This window comes from Morone saxatilis, unplaced genomic scaffold, assembly GCF_004916995.1.
Source record: "Morone saxatilis isolate NCDOM2014 unplaced genomic scaffold, NCSU_SB_2.0 Contig11, whole genome shotgun sequence".
Lineage (NCBI taxonomy): Eukaryota > Metazoa > Chordata > Actinopteri > Moronidae > Morone > Morone saxatilis.
In genome coordinates this window covers 11,403,662-11,418,156 of record NW_023339663.1, presented here as the reverse complement: position 1 = coordinate 11,418,156, position 14,495 = coordinate 11,403,662, and the positions used below count along the sequence as shown (strand labels likewise).

The window sequence follows — 14,495 nt, the reverse complement described above, 5'->3', positions numbered from 1 at the left end:
AGTTTTGTAGTTTCTTAAGGGAGTGAGTTTAAATCACCAAATAACATCTAAAGATTAGGCTGCAACAAAACTTCCTGTGATTTCTGTCAAATAGCTAGGCTTCAACAAAATGTACCAAATAAATTCTGTTCGATTTTGAAGAATTACTGTCATTTACTGTAAAGGAATGTTGTACAAAATATAATATTGTAGCCTAACTGTAGTTTTACTAGGTGTAAGTCATGGGGGAGAGGTGAGGAGAGGAATGAATAAGGGTACTAAGGGCAGAGGAGAGGGTCGGCCCCTCGTCGATGCGCCACTGGGACGTAGACTCTCTCTTCCAGCGTCGCTCTCACGTGCGCGCTCCTGTCAATCAATCCAGCGCGTCATGTGTCTCATTCACAGGTGATATCTATTAGCTTACCTCATATGCTGTCAGGTGTCGTGTCCGTGCACCATCAGCCCGTTTCCCTAACTGTGAGGTATTTTCTGTGGCGGGTTGTTTTTTTTTTTTTTCGGCAAGCTGCAGTCGGCTTTGCAGATGCCATGTTTGAGCAGTGAGCATGGCGGAAAATCATCTGGAGTACGGCTACCTGGAGGGCGAGTCCATGGGGGAGCATTTCGCCGAGGACCCGGTGGGTATCATTGTGTTTGCAGTGAATCAAAAGGCTGCCGTCAACATTTGTTCGTTTGTACGCACGTCGGGTGGGCGAACAAATGACGGTTGTCACGTTGGACAAACGCAAACATAAGCTATGCTATGTAGTGTCGTTATATCCATATGTAATATATATATATATCACTGATAAACGTTATGTACAAAGAACAACATCCGTGAGCCACATCCAGTGTAACATGCTGAGGGACTTGTTCGACATGGAGCCAATCGTGTGCATGTCCAGGTGGAAGAACACACAGTGGGGTTCAGACACTTAAATAACTGATGGTAAAATCCTGTTTTACGTATAGATATTAAAACCTCAGGCCAGCTACATGGAAAACTCTATCTGGACAGTATCAAATGTTCATTGTGCGTTCAAATTGACTGTATTTTAAGATATTGTAGGATATTTACTTCACTACAACTTCAAATAATAACATAGACATGCTGGTCCAAAGAAGTCAATCCCTTCTGGTCACTACATTTTCAGATACCAAACCACTACTGTTTAACCACATAGTTTCATTGTAATGCAGATTTATATACAAGACAATATCCAGGCTATCACGCTATATCTTTTTATGTCACAATCAATTCACAGATGGGTGACAAATTAAAGAAAGTGTAGTTCTTAAAGATGTTGGGCCACCACACGCCACTGACTTAATGCCATTCATCCAAAAGATATTCTTATTCGCCTTTATGTTTTTGCACTCATTCATTCATTCATTCATTCAGGTTTTCCTTGTAATTTGTCACCAGTCTGGTTTTCAGTGTATTCAGCTTAAGTCCACAGTGACTGGATGATCATGTTTCCATGCTTGTGTATTTTTCCCAGGAGCTGGCGGCCATCAAGGCCAGGGTTCAGGAGCTGGAAATGGAAGAAGAGTCGGAAAGACTGAAGGAGGAGGAGAGGTGTGATGCAGGAGAGATGCAGCTCCTGACCAGCAGCCCTCGGCCCGGTGAGGCAGCACACACGGGTCTTATCCGCCTTGTGGTTTGTTATTGTGTCACATTGTTGTACAGCTAAATGCTGATTATGCATTTAGGAAGCCTCGACAGCGTATTCTTAGCCAGGTGTGTAGCATCTCGGGCTCCCGGCAGGAGAGGTAGCCACATTCTTCACCATCTGGCTAACACCTGGGACACTTCACATGTGCCTCATCACTGCCCAATGAGACGAAGCAGTGAGCCCCAGAGAACCAGAAGGGTCCTCCTTGCTGCCTGTGGCGATTTTCTGCCTCTGTGCGTCTCCTCATCCCTTCCACCCTCTCTTTCCTCCCCTTTCGGTTCCTCAGAACAGAGATACAATCAGAGGGGAGCCGGATTCTGATTCTGAGATGTGTATTGTCAAAGATGATGCAAGAAGTTGATACGTTGGTTAAAAAGTAACCGTTGTGTTCATTTCACCTGGAGTGAACCCAGTGTAGACAGAACATGCTTTTACATTGCATGTGCGACAGCAGTATATACAATTGTTTTTGTTTCCTTCACTTCACAGGACCTTTCTACAATATGACTCCTGAGGAGAGGATAGACGCAGACAACAGATCAGTCTATGTAGGAAATGTAAGACTTGTCCATCTGTCTTTTCTTCATACTGAGCATGTGTTTTTTCACACCTCTAGTCTGACGCACTGTTGAACAAATCCTAGGTAGACTATGGGGCTACTGCAGATGAGCTGGAGATCCATTTCAACGGCTGTGGCCCTGTCAACCGAGTTACCATCCTGTGTGACAGGTTCTCTGGTCATCCCAAGGGGTGGGTTCAACTTTTAGCATTTACTTATGTATTTATACTTTTTTTCTTTTTCCTACCATAGAATACAGCTAAGTATGTTTGCATCAAGGTTTATGTTATTGTTGGTCTTTTCTCTCCCCCCCTCACAGCTTTGCTTACATTGAATTCTCTGATCGAGACTCTGTGCATAGTGCTATTGGTTTGCATGAGACGTTGTTCAGAGGAAGAGTCCTTAAGGTGAGGAGCATTACACTACACGTTAGTCTTACCCTCAGACTAGTTGGCTACTCACAATCTAAAACAGCCAAGTCTACAGCACCCAAGGTAAAACTAACACTAGATTTTAGGAAAGTTGCAGATAGTATGGTATAGATATGTGCTTGGTTTTGTCAGGGGAAGGATATCGTGTAGTAGTGTTTAAACAGTTTTAGATGGGTAGAGCTGCAATTTAGCACTTCCTCTTATGATTCATCATTATCCCTCCTGTTGAATTGAGAAATACCATTTGATCCACTGGAGAAAATAACCTTGCACATGTTTTGGTGTACGTAAGAACAAACATAAAAAGTCATGTAATTTGATTTTAAATATTCCTTTTAAAGCAAGCCTGTCAGAGCACCCATATCTTCCATTTTGCAATAAATTTTACTTGTCTTTATATTCTGAACAGCAAACATGGTATATCTTTAAACAGTTCTCAATCATCCTAAACAGTACAGTAAAAACCAGTGTTCTTTGGCTTGCAGGTAATGCCTAAGAGGACCAACATGCCCGGCATCAGCACCACAGACAGGGGAGGTGGTCACCGAGGTGGCCACTCCAGAGGGAGAGGCCGTGGTTACCGTCCACCCCGATACCAGAACAGCTCCCGAGGGAGGTTCCGGTACCAATCGACCAGGCCACAACATCAAACGCCCCACCCTTACTACGGAGGCCCCTCAGTGGGGAAGAGACAGTGGGGACACATGGACTACCATGAACAGATGCCTAAACGATATCCATGTCTTCTTCTCATCACCCCACCATCAGAGGAGTTGGGGGCAGGGTCGAGTGGACAGCACTACCCTCAACAGCGCTAGCGCTACCCACAGCATACATACTAAAGTGGGTGAATAGAACTGATTCATTTTAAAAGAAGTGTTTCCAGGAATTGCTGAGTTGAGCATCACGTGAGAAAGCCAGAACGGATGGCAGAGATGACTTTCTAATTTGCACCCCTGCATCAGTCCTTCCAGTAGCTGAGATGTGAAGAATGAGGACTGGAGTCAGAGGTGTTGCATTATAAGCTTATGTTGCTGTGAATGCATGGGACAATCCTCAAAATGTTATGCAGTTTGCATCTCTTACCGTTTTTACAAATTGATGCGAATGTATCGTGTTGCTGCCTGCAATGTTATGTATAAATCCTCCCTATGTATAACTTATAAGTTCTTTGCTATGTAAGTGAATGAATAAATAAAATAATGATCCGGTGCTCCATTTGTAGTAAATAACACACGTAGTGATGTACAACAATAGTTAAGATTTATTACGTCGGCATTTCAATAATCAAGGCAACATGTCAGCAAAAAATTAGGGGTATTCTGTACAGTGGAAGCTCAGACGAAGGGGTAGACGGGATGTCAGCCAGTTTGCACCATCATTCCAGATACGATACCATCAAAGGCCCTGGAGAATGATTGTAAAACAATGAAACACTGCCATATTAGGAAAATAGTGACGCAAATCTTGTTGAACATCAAGTTTTAGAAGAATGAACTCACTTAGACTGAATGGGGTCCCCAGGATTGTGGAATGGGTTGCACATCACATCGGTAAAAGAATTGTGTAATTTTCTGAACATCTGGAATAGAACAAGTTACTGCTTTAAACCATTTAAAGTTAAAAAAAATCAACAAGCACATCAAATTGTATCGCAGGATCATGTATGTGTAGCAGGACTAAGTTGCCTTGACAGCTGCACTGAGAAAATATCAAAAAGCTCTACTACAAAAGTCTTTGACAGTATTGTAGCAGCTTTTCTGAAATTAGCTTACATAAATTCATCTGTAAGATCATTACAGTGAAAAACATTGTAGAAAACTAACGTTTGTTTGTTCATTAGGTATAAGGCAACAAAGTATAATTCAGCACTTGCACACATACTGTATAACATAAGATCAGCATCCTGACAGAGTTTGTAGATGTGTATTACACAATACAAATGTGGCTTTTGGAGAATTATGCTTGTTGGGCTGTGTTTGATTATTAGACATGCAATCAATTTAGGCTCAACTTACACTTCTAATTTCATTGTCCCGTAATGATGTGTTTGATGAGTCCACAACAATGACAAATTTCACCTTGGAGTTGGTTACATATCCATATCTAGATTGCCAGTTAAGGACATTCAGTTACCCCTGTAAGAGACGATTACAGTATTTGCAAGTCTCACACACTTAACAATCAGACTTTATCCATTCTACAATAAATAGGAGGAATGCTTCTTGTAATACAGGCATATATGAGGTTTCCGCCTCTTTCTTGGTTAGTAAAGCTTTGTACATTTAATTATATTCTTCAGCTACAATAAAGATATGTTAACACTGCTGTTAAAAACATAATTAACCTTAGATCACAGTATAAACCCTATAAAGGAAGGAAAATCTACTTAAAACATAAATCAGGCGCTTGGAGCACTTGTCTTGGTTATCCCAACCCTTAACCTTTTAAAAAAACACAAGGATACACTTTGTAGTCTTCAGTGGGATAGAGCAGACCCAGGTACAGCTCTCTCTGGTCTCCCAAAGATTTGCCCACAGCTGAGATCTTCTCCTCCACCACATCCAGAGAGGTGTGTACTGTGTAGTGAAACTTCAGCTCATTTTGAGTGGGCACACTGCGAATATACAGCGGGTAGTTCTGGGAAAAGGTCATAAAGAGTACAAACACTTAATAACGAACCTGTTTGAACCCCTTGCACAAACACTAATTGGTAACAGCAGCCAGAATAAAACGATGCTAAGTTAATGTTAGCTGTTAACGTTGCTCTGTTTGGGTATTTCAACCCGCTGGACCTACACAGAAAGCTGACATTTACCTAGAGACGATTTAGAGAACAAGGACAATACTTTAACTCTAAGAAACCGGCTGTGGATAATATCTGGGACATTTAACAACACGAATAATTACCTCTTTTGCGATTACTGCTATACACACCGCCATGTTGGTGTTCCTCCTCTGAGCTGTCAGATGCTATCACGTGTTATGTTGCATTCAAAGGTTGTTGTAAAAGTGGGCTTATTGAAGAGTGGCTGATTTTGTTATGTTTTACACACCATTAGTTTTAGCTCCATTATTCATGCAACTTATTTATATTGTAAGTTTGATATTTTATTGACCAAAATACATTTGTTACATGGTTCATGTTTTCATTCTTTCCGGGCAATTTCAAATTTGATCTCGGACGTACAACATTTATCATAAGTCCCTGAATGCACCAAAAGTCAAGGAACAATTTTACGCTCAATTTTAACGATTTAATCCTGCTATACAACGCTACCAAAATCAGAAGTCAACAAAATAAAAATCTATTAAATTCATCTAAATTCAAATTTATCTAAATTCATTTAAAATTTAAACATTTAAAACAATTGCTCTATTATGTATGCGCAAGCGCTGCGCTGAAGACCCGCACGAAGGCAAACAAACCACTTCCTCGAGGTTGATGCTCATATGACTAAAGCTTAGCAAGGCGAGTGATGTGTACTGTAACTCTAACTCTGTTTTGTGCAATAATATGTTGTTCCCTGACAGAAAAGGCACCAAATATTTCACCTCCAAACATCATCGTCATGCTCATGGATGATGTAAGTTATTTTCTCTTTCCCTCGTGTCTTTTGCTCTGTTTCAGGAGTGGATGAGTCTGAGAGAATATGTCTCTGTCGCTTTCATTTTCTCTGTGTTTGTTTTATATCTCTCTCTGAGGAGTAACTGTGTTTCTGTACATCAAACTGAACACTGCAGCCTGTGTCTATGTCTGTCTTTGCATGTGTGTTTTACCTTTCTTGGTGTGAATGTAGACAGGAGTTGTTAATAAGCTATCCCTATGTCCACTGTGCTCTTCAGATGGGTTGGGGAGACTTGGGGGTGTTTGGCCAGCCTTCTAAAGAGACCCCAAACCTGGATGAGATGGCTGCTCAGGGCATGCTGCTTCCAAATTTCTACACTGCCAACCCACTCTGTTCCCCATGTGAGTCAGCTGAAAATGTTGCAAAACAGAACCTGAACCAGCAGTTCCTGTTTTGAAAGATGTTAGATTCATTTCTCTTATCGCAGTTGCAGCCTTCGATCTCTACTTGTGTTTTTTATTGTCACATCATTCAGATGTTGAAATAATCAGCAGGTGAATCCATATTGAAAATAGTAATTTAACAGTCACAGGAGCCATTTTTCTGCATTAAGTACTCTTACCTTCAATACTCTAATTAAGTTTTCACACTTTTTACAGTGTTTTTATCATTGTGATATTAGTACTTCCTGAATACTTCCTCCACCACTGGCTTAAATTAAGCTTGCACATCGCATCTTCAAATACAACTCTTGTGAGAAACCTTTCAATTCTAGTTTGAACACTTTCATGCTTTTAGGTATCTGTATAAAAAGCTATGTATTCAGAATAGAGTTTGTGTGCCTTTTTTGTTCATGGAAAGTAGATAGATAAAGTAATTTAATATATTATATTATGTTATATATATATATAATATTTTAAGTAACTTCCCCCTGGGATTATTAAAGTATTTCTGATTCTGATAGACTTAAAAAATGCAGAGCATAGCTGAAAAGATGCTTCTTTTTGAGTTGAACTGTGGAGATACAGGTTTTCTCCTGACTGCAGAGATTAGATTTGATAAAGGTTGATTGGGTACATAATGGAGTATAGCAGAGATGCGTAAAGGGTATTAAACTTGGTAGTTACAGAAAACAAATTCTTAAAAAGCTGAAAGATAAAGGTATAATTGTTGAATAAACCAATATAACCAAAATACTTTACGGGTTGGACAAATTAATTTGTAATCTCCAATATACAGTATGTAACATTGGGAAGAGGACACCAGTATTTGTTTGACAGTAAAAAAGCATTTAAAAGACCAACATACAGAAATCCTAATGACTTTTTTTCTATTATTTAATGACAGCCAGAGCGGCATTACTCAGCGGGAGGTTACCTGTCAGAAACGGCTTCTACACCACTAATGCCCACGCCAGAAACGGTACGCACTCAGTATATCCTTACTGTGCAAATCATCCAGCTGCAAATAATTTCTTGCAGGTTTTCTCATTACTTAGTCTATAATGTACAGTGTGCAATAAAGTAATGGAAAGTTTTGTACACTAAAATTTGACCTTTTTTTATAGCATACACACCACAGGAGATAGTGGGAGGAATCTCTAAGGATGAGATTTTGTTACCCCAGATGCTGAAGAAAAAGGGCTACGTCAGCAAGATAGTTGGCAAGTGGTGAGCCCTTTATCTTTCTTTAATCCTGGTTTTTAGAGGTTCCTGAAGTTTAGAGGTTATGCTGATGACGATAGGTGATGGTGGCTGTGGCTCAGGAGATAGTCTGTCCACATGCAGAAGTGTCCTTGAGCAGGACACCCAACCCCAAATTGCTCCTGATGGTGAACGAGATGCAAAACGTAAAGCGATTTGCATAAAAGCATTATATAAATGCAGCCCATGAGTATGAATTAACAGTCTGAATGAGCTGAATGATGTGAGTCACCACTATCCACTGCTCTTTCCACGTTGGTAAATTGGAAAAATAAATAGAATTTTAATGATTTTTTTTAAATGGATTACAAATTTATTACAAATGATCTATACATTTCTAATGATAATTTCCACAGTATACATTACAATGGTATGTCGTAGCACAAGTATATGTGATTTTGTATTAGTGGTCTAAATTTAAACATGCAAAAACATGAAAACCATCCTTCAGCCACATTGATCTTGCACTGTGTGATTGCACTTTGTTTGTCACTACAGGCATCTGGGCCACAGACCACAGTACCTGCCTCTGGAGAATGGTTTTGATGAATGGTTCGGTGCACCAAACTGCCACTTTGGCCCCTACAACAGCAGCGTCAGACCCAACATCCCTGTCTACAACAACTCTGAGATGGTTGGCAGGTAGTATCACACTCAAGCACTCAGATATACATAACAGCAGACAGAAGCAGAGGTTGAGAATCTATAAAAATGTTCTTTCCCCATGACTCAGAGGAATAGTTTGGCTGGCTGCTCCTCTGGATGAGATGAGTGTCTCCCCTCCTCTTCTTTCTCTGTACCAGCTGTGCTTGTGTATTCCATTTTCCGCCCATTTGTTTTCCCCAAAACAGCCATATGTGTATTCAGGGTCATTGGAACTGGCAGCCGGGCGTGTTTTTCGCTTAGCCGTGGGTTTAATCAGCGCTGCATACCTGGGCCCTGGACAGACATACACACACAAATAGACACGTATACACACAGACACACACGCCCTCAAGAGACGGCAGGTTGCATTGGCTATATGCGGAGACACCTGGAGGAAGTGAAGCGTAAGAAAGAGAGATGCCTGTCACTGCTTCTCCGCTCACCGCGCCACGCTTCGGCAACGCCTCATAACAGTTCCCTCTGCTCAGCTCTGCTGAGACTTCCCAAATATGTCTTTCACCAAAATCTCCTGCAAGCACAGTCTGGGAATGGGAGGGAAATTTGCTCCCATTGTCTTAATGATATTGTCTGCAGTAGTTTCGGTCAATTTAGAGGCAAAATGAAAGGCCTGACAATACAATCAGGTCATGGTGAAAGAATCATTTCATGCGGTTGAGTAAGCAGAGGTAAGAGAGGCATGGTGAGGCCTTAGCAGGTATTCAGATGGGCTGATGGCTAACTGATAATGAAGGTTTATTTAATAAATTATGTCAACCCACTTTTTTTCCAGATACTATGAGGAGTTCAAGATTGACAGGAAGACTGGGGAGTCCAACCTCACACAGATGTACTTGCAGGTAAGTTAAGGCTCATCTGTCTAAGGCTGTCTCTATCTCAGATGACACAGCCCTGTTAGCGGAGCAGAGTGAGTCAGGTACACCCAATTTGTTTCAGTCTCCTATGTAAAACTATTCATAGAATAGAGGAATAGAATGCAACTTTTTTGTCCACCAGTGTGGGAAATTGTCTTAGCCTCACTAAAACAAAAGCACAAAAACATTAATCATCTATTAAACAATTTAAAAATGCAATTAAAGCCTGGTTTTGGCCTTTGATTCTTTTCACCAGCAGGAGTGGATTGTTCACTTTTGTGCCCACTCTACTTCATTATCTCTGTTGTACGTCAGTCCCTCCCATTCTGTTCCTAAAGGGATCAAAAGCAGCCTGCAGAGACTCACTGCATGCTTGAGAGGTGTACTATGTCATCACAAGAAGTGGATGGATGTGTCAAGTAGAGCTTTGTAAAGCTCATATTAGCATGTCTTATAGGACTAGACTGATTGTTTTAGAGAGGCTAAACTTTGAAATACCAGTTTATATCTCTGGTTGTTAAAACTGGGTTTATTAGCAGGACGTGCTTGTGTTGCAAAAAAAAAAAACAGTGAGTCACAGTTCAGTGCTATATATAATACGTTTTCACCTTTTCATTTTTGCTTAGCACTGTTTTAACAGTTAGTATGCAAAAGTGAATATACTATCCTATTTTGCACTAACTGGAAGTTGCCCACCAACAGATGTCAACTTAGCTGCTAAAAATCAAGTTGAAAGTAGAAAGTGCTTTTCCATTTATTAGTATATAAATGGTGGCTTTTCTAAGTGAACAATTTTTTTTTCAAATAGACACACACTCAGCTGGCACTTACGTAGGTACACCCAGCTAAAACTACTGCAGCCTTGCAACAAATCCATTATAATGTTCAGTGTTTTGTTGATTTGGTTTTGCATTATACTCAGAGCTGTTTCTAATATTTACTCTACCCTCACGGATGTCAGTGCAGTGGACAAAATGTCAGAAATTCTTCTCAGTAAAACAATGCAATTTAACCCAAACTGCAGCCTCTAAAGCTAAAGCCTCTAATGAAAGTTGAATCAACACCTCTCTAAAACCGGTTAAACAAAAACTGAAAACTCTAACTTTTATGAAGGTTGTGTTTATTGCAGGACTGTTCTATGAGAGTGTATTACTTTTCGCTAGGTGTACCCAATAAATTGCCAACTGAGTGTACTACATTATTATTAGAGTTAGTATGTGGTATGCAAGTGAGAAAGGTTATTTACTTTATGCAGCCTGACAGCAGTACTGTGAATGAAGCCACAGTAAGTGGACTTATTTGACATCTGCACTGAAAGTGTTGTAACACTCTCTAACTCCCACTCCCACCTCTACAGGAAGGCCTTGACTTCATATTGCGTCAGACTGAGGCACATCGGCCCTTCTTCCTTTATTGGGCAGCTGATGCCACTCATGCCCCTGTCTATGCCTCCAAGCGCTTCCTAGGGCAGAGCCAGCGAGGCCGGTACATAATATGCTACCTAATTGTCTCTTTTATTGCAGATGCTTAAGTCAGATAATTATATGAATTATATAAGCTGTTATTGTCTGTGTTCTGTAGGTATGGCGATGCAGTGATGGAGCTAGACTACAGCGTCGGTCAGATCTTGTCATTGCTGCAGAATCTGGGCGTAGAAAATAATACCTTTGTCTTCTTCACCTCAGACAACGGAGCTGCTCTAACGTCTGGGCCAAATGAAAGTAGGTGTTGCAAACACATACAATTTTTTTTTTTTGTGAAACCAAATCGGACTCATTATCTGTCCTGGGTGTGTGATTTGATATGTGAATAGATTGTTTTTGTGCTTATGATTCTTTAGGTGGCAGCAATGGGCCATTCCTCTGTGGAAAGGAGACAACTTTTGAAGGGGGCATGAGGGAACCTGCTATTGCCTGGTGGCCTGGACACATCAAAGAGGGCACGGTGAGAATATCCCGTTTAAATCTTCAAATAATTCAAATCAAATAAAGCTTCCAAAAAAATCGACGATCGTTCACTTAATCCCTGCCATCTACTCTAGAGACAAGATTTATACCCAAGATCCAGAGCCAGTTTTTTGTTCTTCTAAGCTTTGTTACTCCCTGATGTTGCATATCAACAGGTACCAGGGGCTGAAATGTTCTCTGTAAAGCTGCAGGCGATGTATAGGACTGTAAAGCAGGTTGAGACTTAAGAAATAATTATTTCACTAATCCTCTCTTTTGAATGATTGTTGCGTTTTGTTTCATTTGTGTATCATTTACCACTTTACATGTGCACTCTCATGGCGCTGTAACCAGTTAATCTTGACTATGTTCAACTTCTGTGGAGCGATTGAACTCCAGAAAAGATAGTGTGTGAGATGTAGATGTGATTGTGGCCACGAAGCGTGTGGGCGATTTTCCACATTTTCCTCAAATATGTTTGGCTGGAATTAATGCCCCAAACTCTCTCTCTCTGTCTCTTTTCTCCCTCCCCTTCCCCAATTCAACCCCCCACCCACACCATGATCCTCTAAGCCTGTGCGTTCTGCAAATGACTTTTAATTGTATTAGGGGCAGCTGTGACACGGGGCTGTGACGCAGAGGGATTTGGTGGAGGAGCGAGCGGAGGCTGCAGTCTGCAGTAAGCCTTGCCCCTGGCTCATCTCACAGGGGTGTGCTGGGGCCTGATAGCACAGCAGAGTAGCGAGGGAGAGGGGGATTGGGAGCGTCTTAAGCGGCTAATCTGTTTGTGTGTTTGCTGAGGTTGGATTGAGCTGTAATGAGGACTTCAGTATCTGAATATGCCAGGCGCTCAGGATAAAGGAACAGAGGGGTGGGGGGAGGGAGGCGAGGGGGCTACGGGGAAGGAAGCAAGGAAGAAGTAAAAGAGGTGGTTGGTGTAGAAAAAAGAAAAAGGAGGAAAAGTGCTAAAGACGCTGGCGCTGCCACACTACCAGCAACATTGTTGGCTTTGCTGCACCTGTGCCACATTATAATTGACCAATGTGTGTGCGTGTGTATATGCTTCTGAGTTATTTGCTTTATGCTTTATGTATGTTGGATTAGTTATATGTGTGACATATAACTTTCTAGACCACTGAAAGAAGAACAGATGCAAATAATATTTACCTAAGCAGAACATCACAAAACACCTATGTATGTGTGTGTGTGTGTGTGTGTGTGTGTGTGTGTATGTGTTTGTATTTGTTTGTGTCCTGGCTGTATGAATGAGGGTCAATAGATCCTCCCTAAAGCTCTCTGGGGTTGTGATGACAAAGCTGCTTTGTTGGAGCTACTGTACTCCACAGCGCTGAATTTATCACTCTGTGCTGCTTGGGAGGGGAGACAGACCAGGCACAGGGTTGCCCCCCTCTCTTAATTGTAGTCTTGTGAAATCTCTTTTGATCTGTGCATTGAAAAGTCCATAAGCTCTTCAAGCAAAATGTTTGAGACAACAAACAGCCATGCAGGCCTTTGTTAAAAGGGGATTTCAGCAGGTTTATTTTACCCACTGAGCACAGATGCATCTTTACAGTATTAAAATGAGGATACTTTGGGGGATGGGGGATTGGTTGTAGAAGACCATTTTAGCTTCTATTTCCACACAAAAACCCACTGAATGTATCTGAGTGATGAAACTTAGGAGGATGGAAGGAGGTGTAGTGGAATGAAGGAGCATGGTTGGTCTGAAGCAGGTGCAGATTCAGCATTCTTCCAGTGCCTAAGGGAAGTGGTGGGGGGGCTAGGGGCCAGAATGATGAGGGGTGGTGGCTGTAGGAACAAAGATGGGGAAGTGGGTGGGGGGTGTCAGCCCCACAATATTGTCGAGCGTCACAATCCCTTTTGTTGCATTTTATCAGGCAGCAGACACACAGGCAGAGTGGCAGAGACAGGGATTGAAGCGCTGCCTTCTCAGATAACCAACATCACCACTCACAATGCAGAAAGAAAGGAAAGAAAGAGAGAGAAAGAGAATGTGACATTATTAGAGAGTGATGAGTCAGTCAAAAAAAGGCAAAAACAAAGGACGAAGAAAGAATGAAGTTCAGTGTAGACTGTATAAGAGGGCAGTGCTAACAAAGGAGGGAAATAAAAGATGGCAACTCCTGAGATAAATTCCTCCGTCAGACCAGTCTGAGTCTGAAAGTTTGGGTTTTTGGTCATGCAAGTTATTACCAACTAAATGTCAGTTTAGCTTCTTCTCGTGTCCTTTTGTCCTGTCTTCTTTAATGGTTTGTGTGTCTGTGTGAGGGAGACTTTAAAAAAAAAAAAAATAGAAGAAGAAAAATGAAGTGATGGACTACATCTGTGTGTGTGTGCGCGCGTGTGAGTGTCTGGATGTGCAGATAGATCATGGAATGCATTGCAAACCCTTTTCTGTGGCTAGTTCTGTGGATACAGAAGAAAAAGGAATTCATTTCAGTGCTTAGGAGCTTGTGTGTGTGAGCGAGTGTGTGTGTGTGTATGTGTGCTGGCGCTGCGATAGGAGCACAGCGGCACATGGTGGTGCAGCTGCAGAGGCCTGATAGCGCTATCTGATTGTGAGCATGCCGTCTTCCTCTAAGGCTCGCTCAGGAGAGAATGGAACGGAAGATCAAGGATGACAGCGAAAAAATGGCATTTTATCTGAAAATAGTTCAAAGTTTATAAATAAAATAAAGCTTTTCACTGGGACTGGGAGAAGGAGATAAAACACCAGCTCGCTCCAGCTCCAGCCGCCTGCTTGCCCGGGCCTTGTCCTCTCCCTACTTCCTCTCCTCTTTTTCTTTGCCCCCCCCGCTCAAGAAAAAAAAAAAAACTCATTTAGAAAGAGAGGCATTTTGTAATTTTTTTTATAATAAACCTGCAAGCAGAGATTAGTGAGCAGTCTGAAGACATGCAGCTTTCGCCTACATGTGTACACACATACAACACCATATCATGACTGTGCATTGTTACCTTGTTCACGTTCATAAGGATCTGGTGTAAAAGAGCAAGTTTGTGGTATTCCTGGAGCATAAAACACTTCATTCTGGATTAGGGAACTCGTCATTATTTGTCAGAAGCAAGAAGTAAAATCAACAAGAGGTACTGTGTGTGT

At 41.5% G+C, this 14,495-nt stretch overlaps 3 protein-coding genes across 3 annotated transcripts in view; 2 read left to right on the top strand and 1 right to left on the bottom strand.

Annotated features, from left to right (window-relative positions):
* Positions 1 to 343: 343 nt before the first annotated feature.
* On the top strand, positions 344 to 3,855 carry pabpn1l (PABPN1 like, cytoplasmic). Its single transcript, XM_035652160.1, has 6 exons — positions 344 to 614; positions 1,479 to 1,602; positions 2,142 to 2,209; positions 2,296 to 2,402; positions 2,531 to 2,618; positions 3,128 to 3,855. Exons 1-6 carry the CDS (start codon positions 543 to 545, stop codon positions 3,458 to 3,460), a joined length of 792 nt encoding a protein of 263 aa, XP_035508053.1. The 5' UTR covers positions 344 to 542; the 3' UTR covers positions 3,461 to 3,855.
* Positions 3,856 to 3,883: 28 nt separating this feature from the next.
* Positions 3,884 to 5,641, bottom strand: trappc2l (trafficking protein particle complex 2-like). Its single transcript, XM_035652161.1, has 5 exons — positions 5,553 to 5,641; positions 5,110 to 5,282; positions 4,661 to 4,748; positions 4,145 to 4,224; positions 3,884 to 4,049 (listed from the first exon to the last, which is right to left on the bottom strand). The coding sequence occupies exons 1-5, from the start codon at positions 5,583 to 5,585 to the stop codon at positions 4,004 to 4,006; spliced, it is 420 nt and encodes a 139-aa protein (XP_035508054.1). The 5' UTR covers positions 5,586 to 5,641; the 3' UTR covers positions 3,884 to 4,003.
* A 379-nt stretch (positions 5,642 to 6,020) lies between these two features.
* galns (galactosamine (N-acetyl)-6-sulfatase) overlaps positions 6,021 to 14,495 on the top strand; it is a gene marked incomplete at its 5' end in the record, with an annotated part of 19,065 nt that continues 10,590 nt past the window's right edge. The window contains 9 exon segments of the mRNA XM_035652159.1: positions 6,021 to 6,229; positions 6,489 to 6,612; positions 7,559 to 7,633; positions 7,779 to 7,881; positions 8,413 to 8,556; positions 9,350 to 9,416; positions 10,789 to 10,916; positions 11,013 to 11,152; positions 11,272 to 11,375. Of these exon segments, the coding sequence (XP_035508052.1) occupies positions 6,122 to 6,229; positions 6,489 to 6,612; positions 7,559 to 7,633; positions 7,779 to 7,881; positions 8,413 to 8,556; positions 9,350 to 9,416; positions 10,789 to 10,916; positions 11,013 to 11,152; positions 11,272 to 11,375 (993 nt within the window).

Bases quoted from the DNA above. Each gene is read 5' to 3' on its own strand.
- pabpn1l (XM_035652160.1), top strand. From the start codon at position 543: ATGGCGGAAAATCATCTGGAGTACGGCTACCTGGAGGGCGAGTCCATG. The intron at 2,403-2,530 runs GTGGGTTCAACT...CCCCCCTCACAG, and splicing joins TTCTCTGGTCATCCCAAGGG to CTTTGCTTACATTGAATTCT. The intron at 2,619-3,127 runs GTGAGGAGCATT...TTTGGCTTGCAG, and splicing joins TCAGAGGAAGAGTCCTTAAG to GTAATGCCTAAGAGGACCAA.
- trappc2l (XM_035652161.1), bottom strand. From the start codon at position 5,585: ATGGCGGTGTGTATAGCAGTAATCGCAAAAGAG. The intron at 5,283-5,552 runs GTAATTATTCGT...ACCTTTTCCCAG, and splicing joins TAGCAGTAATCGCAAAAGAG to AACTACCCGCTGTATATTCG. The intron at 4,749-5,109 runs GTATCCTTGTGT...CTGGCAATCTAG, and splicing joins CCCACTGAAGACTACAAAGT to ATATGGATATGTAACCAACT.